The 25,113-nt window shown below is 35.3% G+C and overlaps 1 protein-coding gene across 5 annotated transcripts in view; it reads left to right on the top strand.

Moving 5' to 3' along the window:
- THSD7B (thrombospondin type 1 domain containing 7B) overlaps nt 1-25,113 on the top strand; it is a 906,384-nt gene that overhangs the window by 666,638 nt on the left and 214,633 nt on the right. For all 5 annotated transcript variants that reach the window (XM_054478924.1, XM_063647426.1, XM_063647428.1 and 2 more), the window contains one exon: nt 13,402-13,580. In XM_054478924.1, the coding sequence (XP_054334899.1) occupies nt 13,402-13,580 (179 nt within the window). The remainder of the gene's footprint in view (nt 1-13,401; nt 13,581-25,113) is intronic.

A 25,113-nucleotide genomic window follows, 5' to 3' on the forward strand; every position in this document is an offset into this window, starting at 1 on the left:
TTCAACATGTCCTGAATTATATCTCCACTTGACAAAATTATTACCAGCTGTTGAGCATTGTGAGGTTACAGAATTTCATGCACCTTTAAAGCAAGAAGAGACATGAAAGCAACAGATTACAGAAGTCCCTATGAGTCATTTCAAAGAGCTCGGACCTTAATATAGGAGCAAGGGAGGGAACACAGGAAGAGGAACCCGATTGGTGAGGGTGGGGATGATGATAAAGATTTCAATGTAACTTTTTATTTAAGGTCTTATTATTTCATCCTCATCGATGCCAGCCTTCAGGCTCTGTGTTCAATAGTTTAAATAATTCTGCTTTAATTATCAGGGAACTATTGATTGCTGTATAGCAAATGTTAATCTTTACCTACTCTGTTTGTTTGACCAGGAAATAGATAAAAATTCACATGAGCACTCTACCCTTTTCTGCATGCCACAGAGGTTTTGGCCTTGAGGAGAAAACATCATTTTGGGGAAGACTTGAGACATTTGATCTTCTTAAATATGGAATTTCTCAAAATGAAACTGTCTTCCCAACTCCCACTCCCATCTCATACACTGAAGATGTTATATTTTCTTTGTTGGAGAATAATACTAGTAGCAGAAATGGCTAACTTCTTGTTCCAGACCATCTGATCTACAGAGCAATTTGAAGTACATGTAATAATTACCTCCACTTTAGAGATAAGAAAATTGAAGATTGGAGAGGTTCAATGACAGGCACAAAGTAACACCACGAGTAGTAAGTGTCCTGGTTGATTTTGAACTTAGGTCTTTAAATTTCTAAGCCCATGTTGTTATCCACCATGGCACTATGCCTTTCTAATAGAAACAGTGAATTTTCACCTACTGAGTGCTCACTGTGTGGTCAATACCGTTTAATGCTCTCATTTGATTCTCATAATAATCTTATGCGATGGGTACTGTTATTAACCCCATTTGATAGCATTTTCCATAAAGGTCTAGATAGTATATATATATTCAACTTTGTCAACTGTACTGTCTCCGTCACTAGTCACCTCTGCTTGTTGCAGTGTGAAAACAGTCATAGGCAATGCAGAAATAAATGGGTGTGGCTCTGTCCCAACAAAACCATATTTACAAAAACAGGTGGAGGCTGGGGTTGACCTGCAATAGTCCCTGCGATGGTTGATAACATTGAAGCTTAGAGGATTTAGGCAGCTCATGTTGAGGTGGGATATAAGCCTAGGTCAGCTTGGTGTGTATCTAAGGCTGCACTCTCATCCATGTGTTACATTCTCTTCTTTATTATAATCTTCATTCCTCTCTCTAGTAGGTTGAATTTTGTCCCCGCAAAAGATATATTGAAGTTCTGTCCCCCAGTACCTGTGCCTGTGAACTTATTTGCAAATAGTCTTTGCAGATGTAATTAAGTTAAAGAACTTGAGATGAGATCATCCTAGGTTTGGGGTAGGCTGTAAAACCAATTATTAGCATCCTTATAAGAGAAAAGAGAAAGATTTGAGACAGAGAAACAAAGGGGAAACAACCATGAGAAGATGAAGGCAGAAATTAGAAGTATGCTACCAAGCAAGGGGCCACCAGGAGCTACCAGAAACTGGAAAAGGCAAGGATTTTTTCCTATAAACTTTAGAGGGAACACAGCCCTACTGACACCTTAATGTCAGGCTTCTAGAATGTACCAAAATGAATTAAGCATATATTATGAGAGAGCAATGAGAGAATAATTTTTTTCTTGTTTTAAGCTACCAAGTTTCTGCTAATTTGATACAACAGTTCTAGAAAACTAACAAACCCTCTTTTTCTGTTGCTTTTTCTTCAGAGGAATATTTTGGTTGCTTGTGATGCTTTTTTCTGGTTTCAAAAGCCCTCTCTGTGTGAATTAGGATTACCCACAGTCTCTTGAGACTTCTATTAGTATAATTAGAAGATTTCTGGCTATTTAATTTTTTGAAGAACATAAAATTAAATAAATAAATTGAAATGTCTTGACTTCTTTTATTTCTTTATTTCTGCCTTCATCCAAGGTATATCATTAAATAAATAAGTTATCTGTCAGTTGCAGACAACAGAAGTCTAAATGTAAATCTCTGGATTAGATAATGCACAATCCGTTAGGAAACAAAATTATTGGTAATGGAACAAATTCTCTATTACCAGAGAGCTGTATAAATCAAAACTGGAAGTTGTATTTAATTTTACACCTTGGTGATAGTTCAAAGGATTTTATAGTAACTTGCAAGGAGTTAATGTACTGTGAATTCATTCTTGTACATTGATTTCTGCGTTAGCTCCGTGAAAGGTACAGTTCTTTGGCAAATGAAAACTTTTGGAGGTAAATTTTTTTTGTCATGTAATCCATATTCCGATTATAAATCAGAATTTATAATAACTTGTTTCATTGTTCATGATTACAAATCATTGTCTGGATGACCCCACAGTCCAGCAAATAGAAAAATAGATTCTCATCTCTGAAGCTTACTATACAGACACTTTATTACATTATGAACTTTCTTCTGTTCCACAGAGTTCTTTGGAGGAGCTAGGCTCTGAATGAAGAACGCTTCCATCTGTCTATCTCTAGATATTCATGTTCTAGTTATTCACGATGTCTCTTGTTGCCACCTTTAGGAATTATGTTTGAATGTTGGTGTAGTAATATGTAGAATACTGATAGCAGTGGAAGTTAATCCACCTAATGAACCTTAAAGTTCAGAAACTTTATTTTCATGATCCTCTTCCAAATCATTGCACTTAAATTTGCATTTATAATTTTGTCTTCTTTTTTAAATTTTAAAGAATGCCTTTTTCATTATATAATTTCCAGAGCCCACATGCCTGCTCCAACACTGGCTGGTAGCATAGAGTCTGGCTCCTTCTGAAGATTTCAGACTAGAAAGTTTCTGACTCAACTCTTCCTAGATCCCTTCATGCGATGAGTAGGGTGAGCCTGGAGAGGTAGATCTCTGTCTCATCCAACCTCCTCTCCAATAACCATAGCCTCACCTTACCTTTTTTTTTAATTGGACATATGAGTAAGTTTTGGCCTTGTTTCAGTTGGTAAAGAAGTCCTTAGTTTAGGGACTGTAGAATACTGTGATGGCACATTTCGTCTGAAGAGGTCCTGCTATTCAGTTCCAGCCAATTGTTGCTATGCTGGAATGAGAACCCAGGTGTTCCCAGATCATCTGCATTTTCAAGGGAAGACAGAAATGTTTATTTTATGTGAAATCTCCCAACTTTGCACTCCTATCCTCATAAGAAATACACAAATATATAAATAAATAAGCAAATAAGTAAGCAGGTAGGCAGTAGGTAAGTCTACTGTTCTGGTCCAATATATTGGCTGGATTCAGGTCAGAGTTTCTTTAGGAACCCTGGGAGATAGAGCAAAAAGAAGAGAAATACTTTTCTTCTAAGCTTATATGTTTCTGAATCCCATGACACACATAGAGACATTTATCTACTCATAAACTGGTGATTGCTGATGCTTAGGATTCATTGTATCAGATCTGTCTTCACAGTTGGGAAATGAAGCTGCTATTTAAAGAGCAGATTCATTGGTCACTTTGAAGGTAGTAGTTTCCATTTAGATAGTATATTAGCCATGTGTACATGTCACAACTAGCTAATTATAAGTAATATCCTATCATGTTTCATTATATTGTTCTCTAACAACATGCATATCATTTTTTAATTATATTTAGTGGTCTTTTAGCCTAAGGGCAAAGCATTTGCCATTTCAGAATTTTCAAATTGTCTCTTAATCAGGTGCTCTGATCTCATGCTGTCTCTTCTTCATTCCAGTGCCCCAATCAAATTTATACCAGAATTCTTAATCAATTTTCTGAGCCTCCCCAGCAGAACCTCCTGCTGTGGTCTCACGCCATCCTAGCCAAATTTATACTACTCCTCAAACAAAAATTATTGTAGAGAATATTTGACTTATAAACATTTGGGGTTCATTCTCATCTTCTTAATTTAATTTGTGGTCTGTCTCCTGCCAAGATTGCCTTCCACATGCCTGTCTATTTATCAAAATCCTGCTACACTGTGAAGGTTATTTATTTTCGGTTAGGCCATGACATATGTAGAGTTGTGCTTTAGGGATATTAATATTGCAGTTGATCAGACATGGAATGGATTAGAAGAAAGAAACTGGAAACCTGCAGCCCAGTTAAGGGGCTATTATAATAGTTCAAGTGAGAGATATTGAGTATCTGGCCTTGGTTGGTAGCAGCAGACTTGGAAAGATAGACATGGAATGAAACAACAATTGATTTACTGACCCAAAGCAGAATCTCTCATTTTGTCAATGTTATCCTAGTCTTTAATTTACATGGAAATAAGCTGGAATGAGAAAAGGCACCCAAATTTGAAAATTATTACCCTATAATTTTTCTGCTAAAGTATCTTTACAGAATTATGTTTTTTATCAATCACCTGCCTCAAAAACATAATAATGAAAGAACATTTTTACTGTGCTATATAGCTTTTAGTAGCAGTAAAATGTTAGTATGTCACTTTCATCGTATATTGATTATTTTCCACAGAATTCTACTTCTTATATTTTTTTGACCCTCACAGCATTATAAGAAATTAGAATGGAGAAGTATTGTTACATTTTTATTTTCACACAAGGAAATTGAACTATGGAGATTTAATATTTTATCCCAGATGACATAAGGTTAGACTTTGATTTATAATCCATATTGTGAGTCCTTTTTTAAATACTAAATTATACATTTTCCTGAAATACATATATATAAGCTCAACTTTTTGCAAAGTCACATCCTCATTTGATTTGATTTGCCATTCAGACTGTGCTAACTGCTGATATAGCTTAATTGTACTTTCTCAGGACACTATATTCGCAAAATATTCTAAATATTTGTTTCATTGTGTTCTTTACTTCACCTTCTGAAGATGCTTTGTTGTGCCAAGCTTGATCCATCAGGATGGAATTGGTAATGTTGCAGAAACAAACAGAACAGATTACTTCAAAGTCTCGGTGGTTGAAAGCCACAGGGTCTGTCACCATTCATGTCTATCTTGGGTTGGCTGGAGACTCTGCACCAAGTCTTCATCACTCCAGGACCTGGGCTGATTGAGCAGCCAGCACCTGGAATATTGCTGGTCCTTGTGGCATAGGGAAAGAAAGAGTAGGTCAAATTATGCTGCAGCTCTTAAAGCTTCCACCTAGAGGTGACACACTACATTTCTGCTCACATTTTATTGGCTAAAACAAATTATAAGATCACGCCAAACTTCGAAGTGTGGTAAAGTGTCCAGGAACAGAACCTGAAATATTTGGAGAATAGCCTGATGAATACAAGATATGCTCAGAAATCAGCTTTCATAAATGAGAAAATGTAAAGTACATATAGTATGGTGTAGTTTAAGGTGAAATTCTCTCAAGGCAAGAAGATGTAATGAGAAGACTTCATATAGGCCCTTGGAGCCACAGTTCTAAGAATTACTCGGTAATATTGGGTTATTTAAATCTGTGTGTCTTTATTGTGTTGCAAATACCAACTTTATTATGTGATTAAAGCATTCAGTCACTTTAATTTTAACAGCACTTATTTGCAGTAATGGGAAAAATAGCTAGTGCATGTACAGTCCTAATTGAACAGATCAGATTGTTCTGTGTCTAGTCTCATTTGTCTCTAATATCCTGAATATCATCTAAGGAAAAAAAATATCTTTTCTCTGCCTGGAGGAACCTGGCACAAGGGTGTTAATGTTGCAAGCTCTGCCTATAAGAACAACTGAGATGCCATTGTGATTAAATTGCCTGGACTATTCAATTTCAAAGATCAGTTCTTTATAGGATTTGGCTGCTTGATTAGGTTGACACTGATACATTTAGTTGTGGCAAGTGAACCAAGTCAAGCCATCAGCCAAATCCTGTGTGTACCAAGATAAATACTTTTCACAAGAATCTCTTAGAAAATTAAAACCGTAATATATTCATGTTATCTCAATTTGTCATAGAATTTGTATACATTATTTGTATCATACAACATATGTACTTGATTACATACCACATTTTTTTCCTCATTTATAAGAATTATCTCTTCCCAAACATGAATTAATTAGATCAAGGGCAGGGTTGATTCTCTATCTTGTCAATCCTTTACTAAAGAGAACATTCTGGGCCATAGTAATTATTTTTTTCTGCTTGATAGTGAACTATCTCAACCAAGTCTGAGTTTGAGTTCCCGTTGTACTTCTGACTATGAAATGAAATCTTTTCCTAGATGACCATGAATAACTCATCTACATCCAAAATACAGTACACCAGTGAATTAGTGAATTATATTTTAATTAAGGAAACTGGCTGACACCGAAATGATTTTCCTGGTGGATGTAATATAATTTAATAAGTTATTGTGCTACAAAAAATTGAGTTTTAAGGAATCCAGTAAAACTTTTTTTTATCAATTAATTGTTTGAACATTGTGTGACTTCTAAATCAGCTACATTTCAGTTATCTTATCATATTGTGGGTCTAAATGAGATATTTTGTTTGCAGTATATTAGCATCATTTATAATATTTAACATTATTTTGTCTATGCTGATGGAGTTTTATAAAAAGCAGTAAGATATTTTCTACTAGTAGACAGTACTTTCAAAACCATCTCTTAATAATTCAGAATTCTAAAAAGAAGAGATAATAACCTAGACACTTTTTAACTATCATGTCTCAGGCCTCATAGAGACCTAAACAAAGTTGGAAGCATCTTTATGAGAGCATGCAACTTCTTTTCATGAGTGGTATTTCCAAGAAAATGTATACATTCACCAAGGCAAGCTGGTAACTCTATTACATTTGATTTACATTTTCACATGCTGATGGATTGAGATTTTAAGTATTTGATGGATTGAGATTTTAAGTGTTTAACACTGTCAGTTCCTTTCTTCATAACAGTGGCAAAGTATTGATCTAACTTCTCAAATTGTCTTTCTTGGACTAAGGTTAAAATAACTTTTGCAATTTTTTCTCCACCTTTCCCAAACAAATATGCCCTTTAAACTAATCTGATTGAAGTCATTGGATACTTTTTAGTATAGTGCATTTTTACTAGATAAATAGAAAAACAATTATATTCTCATAGTACTAAAATATATAAGCTACAAAACTGGATATCCATATGCAGAAGAATGAAACTAGACCTCTATCCCTCACCATTTACAAAAATCAAATCAATTAAAGACTTAAATATAGGACCTGAAACTACAAAACTACTAAAAGAAAATTTTGGGAAAATGCTCCAGGACATTGGTCTGTTCAGAGATTTCTTGAATGAGACCTCAAAAGCATAGGCCACAAAGGCAAAAATGGACAATGGGATCACATCCAGCTAAAAAGTTTCTGCACAGTAAAAGAAACACTCAACAAAATGAAGAGACAACCAACAGAATGAGAGAAAATATGTGCAAACTATTCATTCAATAAGGGATTCATAACCAGAATATATAAGGAACTCCAATAGCAAAAACAAAATAATCCAATTGAAAAATAGTCAAAACATCTGAATAGACATTTTTTAAAAGAAGACACACAAATGGCCAACAGGTATATAAAAAAATGCTCAACACCACTAATCATCAGGGGAAATGCAAATCAAAACCACAATGAGATCTTATATCACCCCAGTTAAAATGGCTATTATCAAAAAGGTAGAAACTAACAAACTCTAGTGAGGATATGGAAAAAGAAGAATGCTCGTACACAGTTGGTAGGAATGCAAATTAGTACAGCCACTATAAAAAACAGTATGGAGATTTCTCAAAAGACTAAAAATAGAACTACCATATGACTCAGCAGTTTCACTGCTGGGTATGTAACCAAAAGAAAGGGAATCAATATATCAAAGTATCAGCACTCCAATGTTTATTGCAGCAATAATCACGATAGCCAAGATATGGAATCAACCTAAGTGCCTATCAACAGATGGCTGGATAAAGAAAATATGTATATACACAATGGAATATTATTTATCCATGAAAAGAATGAAATTGACATCCTATCATTTGCAGCAATATGCATGGAAATAGAGGAGATTATGTTACATGAAATAAGCCAGACACAGAAAGACAAATATTGTGTGTTCTTACTCATATGTGGGAGATTTGAAAAAAAAAATGGATCTCATTGAAGTAGTGAAGAGAATGGTGGTTCCAGAGGCTGGAAAGGGTAGTAGGGAGGGAAGAAGAAAGACAGGTTGCTTAACGGGTACAAAAATACAGTTAGATAGAAAGAATAAGATCTAGCACTCAATAGCACAATAGGGCAACTATAGATAACAATAATTGTTTTACATTTCAAAAAAGTATAAGAGAAGAGTTGTAATGTTCCCAACACAAACAAAAGATACATGTTTGAGGTGATGGATATCCCAGTTACCCCGATTTGATCATTACACATTGCATGCTTGTATCAAAATATCACATGTACCCCATAAATATATACAACTATTATGTATCCATAAAAGTTGAAAAGGGAAAAAACATCAAATAAAGTTTAAAAAGCAGGTTTTAAATATTGAGAAAATCACAACATGCTACTTTAACTCACAAGATTCTCCCGGATCTTAGCTTGTTTAGCATTGAAAAAAAAATCTGTTTCCTTTTTGGTACTATGATGTTTCATTATTCGAGCACAGTGTCAGTAGATAGAACATAAGCTGTCCAGTGAGATGTTGGCTATTATTTTATATAGCAGGAAAAGATAAGTAAATTAATCTAGGTTATTTTCTCAGGATTAATATAATCAATATTTCCTACTTTTATGTCCTTCAAAACTAGATCTTAATGGGAGAAAAACATGTTCGTACTTGACTGATGAAGGGAAAAAATGCACATAAGGTAATATTCTGGGAGAGGTTGTATTAATGAGTCCACCTTATTCAGAGAACTGTGCTGACACATACATCCATTATGCTAACCCAAAGCCTTCAGTCTTTGGGGATTAGAAATATAGACCGAAAAGTCCTTTCATTCCAAGTCTCTGGGCTTCAATTCTATTTGGTAGTTCATTAAATAAGTATCACTGGTTGTAACATCGATAGGGACAGTATTAATGCATCCTATTCAGTCCATCTTTATCTGTAATAGGATTTTTTTTGAGCATCTACTATGTATAATGAATATGGTTTACAAAATTACAAAGTTTGGTGTATTCTCTACTGATAATTCTGTAATGACTACTTCACCCCTAATTCTATATGCATACCGATAACTAAAATAGAACACTAAAGTATCCCTAGGCCAAGTAATAAGATGGTCCAAGCAATGTATTCTGCATATAAACTGTACTGTAAAATACTTTTTGGTAGAAAAAACTGCTTTTTTGGTAGCAATTAGGTTTAGATGTATGAGTGTTGCCATGAAATATTATGTAGATGGGAACAGAGATTCTGTAGTGTATTTTATGGAAATGAGTTTCTTAAACATTAGTGGGACTTCCATAGTTAGAAATTAGAATATTTGTGTGGCAGGTCAACCTTGTACATAGTCACATTTGATCATATTCTGTTGCCAAAAACTATAAGTGTTAAGTATGTGGGTAAAACTTATCCATTCGAATATGAGATAGGTATAAGAATATGCAAGTATTAATATTCTTCACTATGAATTTTCCTTTGGGGTATACTCTGGCATGAAAATAATTTTCCTGAAAAATAAATGTCACTGTTGTTTAGTCCTGTTGAATTTCAAAATTATTTTTTACTCATTGAATTTATAACCTTGACTTTCATAGAGATCCTCTGGGTTTACTTCTTATCATAGAGAAAGAAAAAAAAGTATTGCTACAGGCTTGCTAATTAAAATCCTTCAGTGTGCAAGTGTAGATGAGAATGATTTAAAATCTCAATTAAAAGGGCATCTACTTCAAATTCTGCTTTAACATAGGGTCTACATAGACATTCAAACATTTAAAGTTTATCTGAAACCTCCTAGAATTTCAGATTTGCATATGTGAAGTATGCATGCCATGAGCGTTAATCCCACCTAATTTCTAGTTTTCCTCTTTCTATTTGGTAGCAAATGAAAGCATTTTGTGACTCAGTTTCTCTATAAAATTAAGTAGTGTTGTGGCTTCTTTTTAATCCTTTATTTAGCTTTTACTGTGTATCTAATAGTGAATTAGTAATCAAAACTCCTTAGAAATGACTGTAAAATTAAAATTATGTTAGAGGATTAGTCTTTTAGGAGTGTCTATTGGAGCATTTTTTTTTTCAATTCCAGAAGGATCTTTTCTGATGACTCTTAGATTTTAGTGTATTCTCTCTTGTCAATGACTAGTATTAGGGGAATTTAAATTCATTCTAATATTAATCTGAAAGAAATATAAATATGAAATGGAGAGAGAGAGAGAAAGAAAGAAAGAGAAAGTACCAAGGAAACAAGGTTCTGAAACAGTCTGTGGACCAGGGGAGAAATGAGGTGGAAATGAAGAATGTTCCTTATATAGGAAAATGGACACCTTTTTCATGTTAATATGAAGAGAGAAGAAAAAAATATGAGAATGCATACAGACACATTCATAGGAAACTGAAGGAGTCTCATCCATTTCTTGCTATTTTTTTCTGTGAAGGAAGATGTGAAGAAGATGTGAGGTCTTAGAAGTTTGAAAATAGTTGGAGGCTTGAAAGAGCTGTCTGTGGAATCAGAGTGAGAAGAAAACTCAGAAGAATGACCAAGCAGTGTGAGAAACTGGTTGAAGATAGAGTACCTATTAAAGTGTCTCCAGTGTGGTATCAGCATTTTCTTCATCTCTGCTTGGCAGCCCTGTTTTAAGAACAGAAAAGGAAGACAATTGGACCAAACTAAGTCTGAAGTTTTTCCAGCCTGAGATGGCAGAACACTGGGACGAGGCCATCAACCAAATTGGCAAGAGAGTGGTTAAAGTAATGAAGCAGGGAGGCTAAGCTGGTTAGGAAAATAACTCATTTTTGCAAGAGCAAAGGCTCGTGGAGAAGATGGAGTAGTCTGTGTAGATAGAATTTAAGATAGAAGAGACGGGAGGGTGGGAGGAACAATAAGTTTGGTAGGCAGTCCTCAGAATCATCTGAATGTGTTTAAAAACTACCCTTTCCTGGCCGGGCGCGGTGGCTCACGCCTGTAATCCCAGCACTTTGGGAGGCCGAGGCGGGCGGATCACGAGGTCAGGAGATTGACACCGCGGTGAAACCCCGTCTCTACTAAAAATACAAAAAAAATTAGCCGGGAGTGGTGGCAGGTGCCTGTAGTCCCAGCTACTCGGGAGGCTGAGGCTGGAGAATGGCGTGAACCCGGGAGGTAGAGCTTGCAGTGAGCCGAGATCGCGCCACTGCACTCCAGCCTGGGCGACAGAGCGAGACTCCATCTCAAAACAAAAACAACAACAACAACAACAACAAAAAACTACCCTTTCCTGGGTCCCGTCCTCTGAGAATCAGGTAGAATTGGTCTATGGTTTGTCCTGGGGAATGGACTTAGATTTTACAGACAAGGTTGAAAATCATTGTTTAGAGTCTTTTATAAAGAATTTTTGTTTGTTTGTTGTTTGTTTGTTTTATTTTTGTAAGGTGTGTTGACATTTTATTATAAAGGCAATGGGGAGTTAGCAGAGGTTTCAAAAAAGGAGTAATAAAAGTTATTTCGTATTTTAGAAAATGATCTTTTTTTTCCCCCTCAAAGTAATTGACAGATACTAAAACAGAACAATTAAGAAAAAGAAAGGCAGACTTGTGGAGAGAATATGGCATTATTCTGGGCCATAAATGGTGGGATCTTGAACTAGGGCCTGACAAAGGAGTTGTAGAATAGGGGGCTTATTTATTTGTTTTAATATAAGGATTTGTGACACATTTTAATGTTTGTGTAGAATGATGGAAGAGGGTCTAAGATAACTGGAGATATTTATTTTGGATAACTTCTTAGCTTTTCCATTGTTGCATAAAAAAATACCACAGACTTCACATCTGAAAACAACCTTTATTATCTCATAGTTTGCACGGGGCGGAAGTTCAGACACAGCTTCTCTGGATTCTCTGCTTGAGGGCTACACTTGGTTAAAATCAAGGTGTGGGCTAGGGTTGAGATCTGAGCAGAGGCTTGGCTGGGGAAAGCTCCTCTTCTGAACTCCCTCATGTTTTTGGCAGATTTTGTCCCCATGCAGCTGAAGAACCTGTGTTCTGCTAGCTGAAAGCAAGAGGCTACCCTCAGATTCTAGAAGCTGCTTGCAGTTTCCTGTCATGTGACCACGCCATCAGCATTTCATAACATGGCTATTTTCATTTTCAAGGCCAGCAGGAGAATCTCTCTCTCTCTACACGAAAGAACTCAGTCCTCTTTTAAGGCTTTTCACCCAATTAAGCCAGGCCCACCCAGTATATCTCAAACTGATTAACTGATGTGGCACATTAATCATATCTGTAAATTCCCTTCACCTTTGCCATATACCATAACCTAATAATGGGAGGGACATTCTGTCCCATTCACAGTTCCTTCCCACACTCAAGCAGAAGAGATTATACAGGCATGTACAACAGGATACAGGAATCAGATGATGTTGCAGTTAATCGGGAAAGGAACACAAGAGAAGTATAATATTTTAGGAAATTGATGGCCTCAGCTTTTAGACAAGTTGAATTTTCAGTAAATTGGGCATCAAATTAGAGTGGTTCAGTAGATGGTACAGAATTTAGTGGAGAGATCTGCATTAGAGGTATATATTTGGTAATGATTATTAGAGGTGATAGTTAAAACAGTGAGATTATCCAGAGAAAGACTGTTGCAAGAAGTGGGCTGAAGACACAAGCAAGGTCAATAGAGCTAGAACTTCTAAAGCTGTACTTCAACTCACATCTCTTGATTTCAGTGCAATATCCCATTATACAACTTTTTGCTCTTCTACTGTCTTCTTTCAATAATATCCCACTCTTCCTAATCTGTGGTCCACTGTCTGCCCTCTTCCCATCCCTAAGTCACATTACAGAATCAACATCTTTTTAAGTGAAAGACTTGCAGATCACAGACCCTTAAGAAGGATGGAATCTTTTATAATCCCTCTTCTAGACAGTGAATCTTAGGAGGGAAACACAAGGCCCAGTGAGGGGAGATGGCACCATCTTTAGCCCTGAGCTACCTCATTCCTTCTTATCAGAAACCAGAACTAACTGTGCACTTTTTCCTGTTCCTTTCATCCCAAAATTGCCTACAAAGTAAATGGAGTGGCACAAATTTGAATGCAGATGTCATATTTATTTCTTAAAAATTTGATCTGTTTATCTGAGAATAAAATTATTGAAGCCACTACGGCAATATTGTTGAAAAATGCAAACTGTGATCATGGAAATAGAAAGTGAATTTGATCAGTACATTTTAATCAGACTGTCTTCTCTTAAATCTTTTTCTGTCAGGTTACATTCAAGAAAAATGTGTCATTCCCTGCCCATTTGATTGCAAGTTAAGCGATTGGTCTAGTTGGGGGTCTTGCAGTTCATCTTGTGGAATTGGAGTGAGAATTCGATCCAAATGGCTAAAAGAAAAACCTTACAATGGAGGACGACCATGTCCCAAACTGGATCTCAAGAATCAGGTAAAGTGCATGAAGCAACAAATAAAAAGCTAAAAAAGCTATCCTCATTATTATTTCCCATTGAAACTGAAGTCATTCTCTTATTACAAGGAGCTCATGAAAAGTTACCACAATCTCAGAAGAAGGATTAAGAGGGCCAAAATTAAAATAGTAGAATTAATAATTGAAGCTTTGCTCACTCCTGGATAATGCTGAGACAAATTTGGTATCCTTAGTAGTAATAATATTTGTAAAATCAAATCAAATTGATTTTAAAATAATCTTAAGCTATAATTTTGATATTTTAAAAGTTGGATATATATATGTATTATATATATGTCTAAATATATACATATATATTTAAGTATAAGTAATGCTGCGAGAGTATCACTTATGTCATGGCAATATGATTAGTGGTCTTATCCATCAAGTCCAAAAATGGTGTTCTATTTTTCTTTCACCTAACGCTTTATCCTAATGTTTTTCATTCTCAATCTTGCCAAATCTTCCACAACTCTATAAATCTCTTTTGAACTACTTCTCTACCTGCCTTCTCAAAAATCATAGATATTTTCATAAATAAAACCATGATAGATCCCTTTCCATATACATGTCTAATGAAATTGCCATCCTAAGCAATCAAAGTTGATTAGAGTATTTCAGTTGGCTTTGTATATATAACAGAGTCTAAGATTTCATTAAGAATTATAATAAAGAACTCAAATTTCTCCCATGATTGTGTACTGATTATTAGATTAGGACTGATATAACATTAATCAGTTGACTAGGTTGAGTACAAGATGATTTTGATTAAAAGGTTTTTTATTTTTAGACAGGTGAAGTGCATCTCATATGAGTTGGTAGAGCCTCTGTAATTGGGAAACTTAACAGAATAGCTACATATGCTTCTATTACTAATTCTAGTATATGAATTTCTATCCTCTCAATTCCATTCAGCCTCTATACATGCTGTTTAATGTAAGGAAAATCTCATATGTCTTTTCTTAATTAATTTTAATAGCATGTTTAGTACTGCTCAGACTTGAATATCATGTGTCAATTCAAGACCAATCTCTTTAGCTATTTTTTCCTAAGTTTTTATAAAAGACATGTAACTCATTGAAATTAAAAAAATTATTTCAACAAGATATGTTTAAGTTCTAAGATAGAGCACAGTTATTATGCTAGTCTTTATTTTTAAGGTTTTGTGGTAAAATAATGACCATAGTTTAAGATTTGAACCTTTTAGGGAAAACAAAGCAGAGGATTATAAAATCAACATAAAGGTTGAAAAAAAAAAACCTCACAAAATTTTGGTGACAGGAAGAGTAAAATATGATTAATGAAAACAGGAGGAAAATAATTAAAGCAGAGATAGTCTGAAGAGATAAGCTTTACAAAGAAAGAAATAATGCAGGTTTATGTTCAGGAGGGAGACTTTTAGGGAAATACTCTGTATGAAGACTATTTGCCCATCCCTGGGGGAATTTTCTGGGCATTTAAAATGAAAAGAACTACTAAGCACTTATAGTTATAAATAATGTATGACAATTCTTTTTATATCTTCCTCAAAACCATCAATGAAAGCTAATGATTTTAATATGCTAATTTTATGAACTAGGAAATTATCAAGGGAATAAGAGGATTTTATCTGAACTCTGACTTTAAGTCTTTATTCTCAGTATGTGAAGGCAAATGTATAGACATGTCTATAACATTTGAGAGTAAGAATTTTATGAAGGGATGACACGACAGTATTTGGGTGCCTGTTGTGACTTAAAGGAAACTTGTTCTAAACAATTCATTAACATATAGCACTTATACCCTCAGGAAGTTGTACAAACTAGAAATTAAATCAAAGTTCAAGAATAATTACATAAATTCAATAAGTGAAGGTAGGTCTGTCTGTAGAGGGTATTTCTAACTTTTGAGTTCCAGAAGGGAATTGCAGCCTTCCAAAGACATTTTCTTTTAGGTTTTCCTTGATGCTCAAAAAAGAATCCTGTATAATGATCATAAATAGAATTTAGTTTGGCTTTTATTTTGTTATAAAGAGATTTCAGATATCAAGTATGTATGTGGCTAAATTAAGAACCTCACCCCAATCCATACGTTATATCTTAAAAAAATTTATTTATTATAAATTGACAATATGGGGGGCACAAAATGATGTGTAATTTATGAATACAGTGTGGAAAAATTAAATCAGGCTAGCTAACATATCCATTACCTCAAATACTTTTTTTTCTCTGCTGAGAACATTTGAAATTTACTTTTTTTGTTGTTGTTGTTTTTGAGACAGAGTCTCACTCTGTCTCCCAGGCTGGAGTGCGGTGGCACGACCTCGGCTCACTGCAAGCTCTGCCTCCTGGGTTCACTCCATTCTCCTGCCTCAGCCTCCCAAGTAGCTGGGACTACAGGCATCTGCCACCACGCTCGGCTAATTTTCTGTATTTTTAGTAGAGACGAGGTTTCACTGTGTTAGCCAGGATGGTCTCAATCTCCTGACCTCATGCTCTGCCCGCCTCGGCCTCCCAAAGTGCTGGGATTACAGGTGTGAGCCACCGCACCCAGCTTGAAATTTACTTTCTTAGCAATTTTGAAATGTACAATACACTATTATTAACTACATTTACCATGCTATGCAATATATCTCGATTGAAAATAAAATGTATTTCTCCTGAGATTTTGTGCCCTTTGAGCATCATCCCCCTTCGCTCCACTTCCAGCCTCTGATAACCACCATTCTACTCAGTGTTTCTATGAACTTGATAGTTTTGGATTTCACATGTAAGTGAAAACATGCAGTATTTTTCTTTTTGTGCCTGGATTATTTCACTTATCATAAGGTTTTCCAGTTGCATCCATGTAGTCTCAAATGGCAGAGTTTCTTTCTTTTTAAGATTGAATAGTATCCCATTGTGTATCTATAGCATATTTTCTTCATCCACTCATCTGTTGATGTACACTTAGGTTGATTCCGTAACTTGGCTGTTGTAAATAGTGCTGTAATGAGTATGGGAGTGCAGACATCTCTTCAACATACTGATTTCAAATTTTTGGAGTAAATGCCCAGCAATGGGATTGCTGGATCATATAATGCTATTTTTAGTTTTTTGCGGAACTGCCATATAATTTTCCATAATGGCTTTACTAGTTTACATGTGCACCAAATGTGTATAAGGAATCACTTTTCTGCACACATACTTTATATCTTACCATGAGTTAATTGATCAGGACAATAAGTAATAAGTCCTTTCTCTCACTCGTAAGTTTTTAAATGGCAAGGGCAAATAATATAGTGAAAAATCCTAAATTTAAAAGAAATTCTCTTCAGAGCCATTCTATCGATCAATCTATCTATCTATCTATCTATCTATCTATCTATCTATCTATCTATGTGTGTGTGTATGTAAGTATGTTTGTAGAAAGATCTCTGTGGTGACTTCATTATATATTTGTTCTTATGTATAGTAGAATCCCATGTGTATGTTATACTGTACATAGAGCTTTGTTTGATGTTATTCATATTTTCTTAATTCATTTGACAATAAATTGGGTTGTCAGCAATTTTCATTTTTAAAAAATATTCCCCAGCTTCTATTATTTATGGCAATTCTTTAGAGGAGGCCACTATTTGTTTCTCTAGGCTAGGCATATGGTATATTTAGAGTTATACCTACTGAGGCTTTTTTATAAAGTTCAATTTTACTGCTAGCTTTAGGTTATTCATCTCCTGTCCAATTTGTTTCAGTTTTCGATTTACTTTCCTATTTTTGGAACCAGATTAATACCCTATTGCATTTTTACCCATAAGTAAGAGCTTTAAGAAAAAGTAACCAAATTATAACATGAAGAGAGGAACACATCTTTACTATTTGGGCATGAGGAGGATGCATTATGTGTCAGATTGAACATAACATTCTGTTCATAAAAATATTGAATTTTGATGTGTGTATGTGTTTATGTAAATGTCAGTATATCTGAATATACTTATTCATTCTCCTCCACTGCTTCTCTTTAGAATATGAGGTCTTTTTGAGGGCAAGGGCTGTCTTTCTACTTTTGCAACTCATTCCAGTCCCTGTACATTATCTTGTGAGTTGTCAAATTGTATTCACTGGAAGCCTCATTTGAAAACGTAGCCTTCTGTCTGGATGAGTGGTGCCTATTTCCACAGAAATAAACAAAGATATTAGAACTCTGGTCTCTTATGCTGTGATTTGTCATTAGAATTCTCAAAAATGCGAGCTCTTCTAGAGGAAAGAGATCAGAATCCCCAAATTATTATTGCCCAAAGAGTCTTTCAAAATTTTCCTGGAACATCTTGGGTGTTTCATTCCCCATTGCAATCTAACACAACAATATAAATGGGAAGGTTGCTATTATGTACACATGCTCCTCATAAGTTGATCTGAATCTGTTAGTGAAATCAATATTTATCATCTTTCATAAAAGCCTCCTTTTTAAACCAAAACCTATCACCATGATAGCTCTTTCTCTAGAAGTGCCTAAATGACAGCAATACTCAAGTAGCTTTCTGCTAAGTATATTTGCGATGCTAAATACTTTGAGAATGCAGCTTGTCCAAAGCTCTTATCAAGGCATAAAACATCTTCTAAATAGTTTATTGTATTATCAGGTTAGTTGGCTAATGCCCTTGACTCTGCTTTGCATATTGAAATACCTAATATATTTTAATTTTTCACAGTCTCTAATGGGTTGAGTAGATTTAAGTGCACTTGCGCTGTACATTTTTTGCTACATATTTTTTTAAATGTTGCCTAATAGAAGATTAAATATGAGGACATTAAAGCCCTGTTGGACTTACATTTCCCTTTATGAGTTCTTCACATGGTGGAAACCAACAGAGTTCCAGAAAACTATATATTTTGTTTATTAATTGCAAAGCACATGTCCAGTTTGTTTGAATAAAAATTTTGTATCAAGATTAATTACCTGTTCTTTTTATAAGTACATGCTATTTAAATGCATTTTGAAAACATTTTTATTATGTTTGCAACTGAATGAGAGTATATAAATTAAATATATGTGTTCTCTAGCATCAATTGCTATTTTAAAGGTGTGTCTTCTCCCCAAAGAGAGGTATTCTAAGTTGGAAATGAATAATGTAATAAATTTTATTTTTCATAGCAAGGTAATGATGTTTTTAAGAATTTCTTGTTTCCAAAGATATACAAATGTATTTTAGGATGAAGATGACTTTGGGATGAGAAAAATTTCTATGGAGAAGTAGCTTATGCTCATTCTGATACTGCTTTATTAACTCTATTAGCAGCATGTTGGGATGTGAAAATAGGATAACTGCCATTCTATTGCAATATTTGTTTACCCAGAAATATATGGCTATGCTTCAGATTTAATTTGGTTTAATCAATGTTGGCCTCTTGCATCTTTTCGACCAGCCCAACTCTTTGATCCTGACCTAGGCCTGATCATTCCTGGCAGACTGCTGCTCACTTTGGACATAGAACTTTGGCAGGAGCCCGAGACTTTACTGGAGCAAGAGGTCATCTTCCTGGGTATCCATATGGAACGCAGCCCAAACTGATCTATGATTGAGCACATTCAGGTGTACTGTTCTTACATGTGGAGGGGAGGTTGGTGGTTTTACCTTGGATAAGAACTTGTTTTAAATATGAAACATCACATGCCGTATAATTAAGGGCTGCAGAGTGATTTATTCCTCAGGGCTATTTGGGAGGATTTAATTTAGAAGACAAAACCTCTAAAACATTTTACCTCTCTCTGCAAAGTAATAATCCCAAAGCCCAGGCATGCACCCTATCTTGGAGGTGGCATAAAATGCCTTATATAAGCTGGTGTTCTTCCATTTGTATCCTTTATGCCGGTCAGCTAGCCCTGACTCTGTGCTCTCAAGTTGTGGCATTGCACTAATTGAGCTGAATGGAGCTTAGAGGAGAGGCAATTTTTCTTTTTTTTCTTGCCCTGTTGCCATTTCCAAGAAAAATTGTTTTTTTCTCCTCAAGAGATTCCTCTCCCCCAACATTTGTATCCTCACACACCCTATTGTAGATCATTGCAATGTACTATCCCCTCAGGCTTGTTAAATCTTTTGAATCTTTGATCGTTATTCTTGCGAGCTGTCAGAATCAATCATGAGAAGCAATTTTCCTGTATCTGTTGCCCACATAGTCTTACATTTTACTATATTTTTTCATACTGGTTATTGCTATTCTGCATGCATCCAAACTCAGTTTTAGCTGTTCTTCAAGATATTTGCTATGCACCTCTAGAATGTTCTCTTCTAGGCTGGCTTATCAAATGTCCCTAAGGCTGTCCTTGGGCAGGGTTGTGAGGATTGGCTGGAGACAGCTATAAAATTGTGAAGCTGGCAAATTTTGTCTAATTTTGCCATTGGAAGTCTTTCACTGTCCTCCCACATCTCATATTATTCCTAATCCCTTAACTCCTAACTCCCTGAAATATTAGATAGCATTAGCTTCAACAGGAAAATCAAATCATCTGTTTATAATTTTGCAAAACTGTCTTCTTAACCAAGTGTTTCAAGTAGAAGCTCCCAAGTAGTTTTCTAGAAAAACATTACAACCTGCTTTCCAAATTTTCTCTGAATCAGTCTGTCATTTAAGCTTTAAATAAAGAGTGAAAAGCTCTCCCCTCCTTTCAGGCATTGAAAGAATAAGAATCTGACTTTATGCATGTAAATTTTTTATACTAAATGTACCAGAGGACTTTAAAAAGTTTGTGGAAAAATGGAATTAACAGATAAAAATACAAAAGATACACTTTCTCAACATAAGCTCCATCCATGTCAAGACACATCCAGGTCAAGGCTAGTAAGTGATGATACTAGCCATTTAGTCCACCCCTAAATAAATGAAGGTTCTGGGAATTTAACCATGTCAATGCAATCAATCATTTTTTACATTATTAACCAAAGAAAAATGGGTGCCCTTTCAAGATCTTTTTAAGATTAGGAAACAAACAAAAAAAAGTTAGAAGAACCAAATCAGGACTGTAAGTGGATGACTAATAATTTCCTATGAAAAACTCTCACAGATTTGCTCTTGTTTGATGAAAGGAATAAGACGGAGCATTGTTGTGATGAAGAAGGAATCTCTGGTGAAGGTTTCCCAGGGGTCTTTCTGCTAAAGTTTTTATTACCTTTCGCAAAACACTCTCACAATAAGTGGATGTGATCATTATTCGAACCTCCAGAAAGTCAACAAGCAAAATGCCTTGAGTATTCCAAAAAACTATTGTTATGACCTCTGCTTTTGACTGGTCTGCTTTTACTTTGACTGGACCACTTCCTTCTCTTCATAGCCATTGCTTTGATTGTGTTTTGTCTTCAGGATAGTACTGATAAAGCCATGTTTCATCCCCTGTTACAATTCTTTCAAAAAATGCATCAGGATCTGGATCCCACTTTTTAAAACTTCCATTGATAGCTCTGCTTTTGTCTTGCAGCTAATCTGGATGCAACAGTTTTGGCACCCATCAAGCGGAAAGCTTGCTCAAATTTAATTTGTTTTCAGTCAGAATTGCGTAAGCTGCAGTAGTTGAGACATCTATAGTATTGGCTATTGTTTATGCTGTTAATCATCAGTCATTTTCAATTCAGGCAATACCAATATAAAATTTTTCCTCAAAAATTGGTGTACATGGTCTGTCCCTTTGGGCTTCATCTTCAACAGTGTCTAATACCTTCTTAAAATGAGTTATCTTTTTGTAAACTGCTTTTATTTTATTTGGCATACTGTCTCCATAAACTTTTCATAAAGATCAATGATTACACCATTCTTGTACCCAAGCTTTCCCATAAATTTGATTTTTGTTCTTGCTCTAGTTTTAGCAGAATTCATGTTGCTCTGATAGGGACTCTTTTCAAACTGATATCTTATCTTTCTTAGTGCATCAGACTAGATCCTGTCCAGACATGTAACAAGTTAATATGAGTTGATTTTGGTACAAAAAATTTTGAAATCTATGTGTCCTTTTTTCACCATACACATTTTCCATGAACTTTTTAAGGACCTCTTATAGTAGTTTGAAAATTAAATCCAAACCGATGGGAGTACAGTATCTTTAAGAAAAAAAAATCTAAATAAGAAATTTCCTAATACCATTTGAGAGTAAGATTCTAAATTGCATGCTAAAAGTCTCCCATTCTTTAGATTTTTTTAAAGCTTTATTCCAGTATTAAGATAAAGTGACAGAAAGCAAGTGACCTATGTATTGTCACAGGTTCCTGCAGAAAAACATTTGTTAAAACATGAGTTTATTTTTTTCTACATGACTTAAGATTCAAGATAAAAAGACCCAGTGTGGTGGCTCAAGCCTGTAATCCCAGCACTTTGAGAGGCGAAACAGGCAGGTCACTTGAGGTCAGGAGTTCGAGACCAGCCTGGCCAACATGGTGAAACCCCATCTCTACTAAAAATACAAAAATTAGCTAGGTGTGGTGATAGGTGCCATAATCCCAGCTACCTGGGAGGCTGAGGCAGGAGAATTGCTTGAACTCAGGAAGTGGAGGTTGCAATTAGCTGAGATCGCACCACTGCACTCCAGCTTGGGTGACAGAGTGAGACTCTGTCTTTAAAGAAAACAAACAAACAAAAAAAGATTCAAGATAAAAATAATAATCTCTCTGAGGAACCTATCTAGGTCTTTTGAAATCTGGAGTTTATTGATCGTAACCATTATTGGTCATAAGAATGGAAAAATCACTGGGATTGGGAGGAGACTGTTACAAAAACAGCTTTCCAGGCACCTGCTCTGGAATCTGTAGTTCAGTACACTTAGAGTGGATTAAGGAATGTGTATTTGTTAAAACAAAAATGGTTTATTTTTGCTGGTCCTTCTGATAAGGCAGGTTTGTGAATACTACCAGGGTTAAGATTCTTGCCCAGTGAAGCCATCATTTCTTCTGAAGTCAGCCATGGAAAAACTTTTCTCTGCAGTTGACTTAGCCTACCCTTTCTAATTCAAACAATGAAAGTAATCACTCCTTGTCTGCATGATACCATACCCAAAGCAAATCTGTGAGGACCTTTCCATTTTACAGAAGAGGAAACTAAGGTTTAGAGGATGTAATAGCTTGTCCAGTGTCACCCACTGGTATATTAAGTGGTTAAGACTCAATCAGTTCACTTTCCAAATTGAACTATTCTGAGTCTCCATTTCATAATCTGGTCAATGAGTATAACTGTGACAACTATCTCATAAGCTTATTATGATTATAAATAAGCTAAAGTGAATATAAACTTCTTATCTCGTTGCTTGACACACAGTAAGTACTTGATAGATGTTAAGTATGAACACTTTTTCTTGGTCTCTAACATATAATATCTGTTTCCACATCAGTTTACTTTTATTTATATTATATTGCCTTTTAGAAATAAGTTATGCAGATTGCTCCTCTTTTTGCATTTATCTCCTGGAGCATTTGGATTCAAATGTTTTCATTGTAATGATTCAGCTTAGATGAATAGTAAAAGCTGTTGTCACTGCTTCCTGTATGGAATCAGTCTGTTTTATTTTATTCTTAAACACCTTATTGGGCATAGCATTTTTTCCCTAATGACGAAAAGTAATATAACTTTTAAATAACTTCCCATGAATGTGTAATTCTTTCACCCTTTTTGTATATTTATAAGAAGGAGTGCAGACAGAAAGGCACACAAATCCTTAGGTACACAACTCTATGATTTTTCAGAAAGTAAACATTCTCTCTCACTTACTACCAATTGGGGTCAAGAAGTAACATATCATCAATATATCAGATGACCTCTCTGTTTCCTAAATCCTCCACTGCCGCCTTCCTCTCACCAAATATAACTACTATTCAGATTTTTAACATAATAGATTAGTTTTATCACTAAGGAAAACAACTTTATGTAAGTGGAATTTTGCATTATGTACTCTTTCACATCTACCTTTTTCTACTTAATATTATTGTTCATGATGTTACATGTAGCAATATTTTGTTGATTTTTAGTGCCTTATTTCATTGTATATACTTCATTATTTTATTGTATATACCACATTTTGTCATTTTATTGTTGATGGGCATTTGGGTTATTTCCAGTCTGGGGCTATTACAAATAACACTATGACCATTCTTGTATAAGTCTTTTAACAATAGACACGTATGTGTGCATTTCTGTTCAGCACATGCCTAAGAGTAGAATTGCTAGATCATAGGATATGTAGATATTCAATTTCAGTAAGCAATTGGCATTTCATCTTAACTTGTAAACTATCACAGGTCTTCATAAATACAAATAGTAGATAATTTTAGATAATGACTTAACATATGATCTGACACCCTGAAAAATAAAAGCCATGTGGGTGCAATAAATGTTTATCTCAACACTTCTCATCACAGCATATCAGTAACTGCTGCCTAGTCCTGAGTCATGTATCTTGTCCCAAATGGCAAAAGTACATAAGCACTACCTTCCCGCTGGACTCTGCTCACTGCACTCCAAAATAACCATCATAACCATTATGTTTCCTCTGTCTCTTATCTCCTTCCCTCCTCTTCAATCTATTCTTCATACAGAAACCTTAATTTTCTACATCATAAGTCTGATATGACTTAAAATTTTTCAAAGCTTCTTGTTGCCTTTGAGACACAAAAGCAGCTTGTGTACAGCCTCTATAAGCTGACTAAAACTGGCTTAAAGTCTGCAATAGCTTATCAGAAAAGGATGTTTGTAAGGCTGGTCCTCTGTGTAATCAGAGTTGTAGGTCTGGGTTGTAAATCAGAGTTGATGGCTCCTATGGTTAGGAGGTTTAGCCCATAGGAATATAGATATTTCTCATGCCAGCCAGACCCTGAATCCCTAACTTGTAGATAACTGTTTTTTTTACCTTTGGGTCCATCATAATTGATAGAGGGGCATCTGTTTGGGTCTCTCACATTACACTACAATATGATTTCCTCATTTACTTTTTGGTTTTAATGTTTGTCCCTCCCCAACATCCCCAAAACATATACTACGCAGTTCCCACGAGTGCCTTGAAAACTGCTAACAGTGTTATCTTAGGTTGGGTTCTCCCAGAAAGAGTGCAGGATTTGAGAGCAAGAATTTTATTTTTAAGTGCAGACAACACCATTAGGTGTTGAAGTGTTACAAAGAGATGAAGAAGCCAAGAGAGATACATTATTAAGCCAGGTACCATAGTGGCCACTGAAGTTTAAGCTTGTGGGTAATTCTGGGAGGCTGTGCAGAACACATGCCTCAGATTTATCTCACTGAAAGGCCAGGGAGCTGGAATATTCATAAGGAGATTTCTGAGAGTCCTTGGTGGAGGGAATGTTAAGTCTTCGCACTTTGTACTAAGTATAAGCAGTCTTCTGTTCTGGAAGAAACCCTTAGGCATAGAAATACAGGTTCCAGTAGCTGGAATTTGGCCAGAGCACAGTGAAAAGTTGCTATTAGTATTATCTCCATATTGAAGAGCTGCTCAATTGACTTTTTAAGACATTATTTATTTATTTATTTATTTTACAGAGGATATTGTGTGGTCTATGCTATCCATG

This window comes from Pongo pygmaeus, chromosome 11 (assembly GCF_028885625.2).
Source record: "Pongo pygmaeus isolate AG05252 chromosome 11, NHGRI_mPonPyg2-v2.0_pri, whole genome shotgun sequence".
Taxonomy (NCBI): domain Eukaryota; kingdom Metazoa; phylum Chordata; class Mammalia; order Primates; family Hominidae; genus Pongo; species Pongo pygmaeus.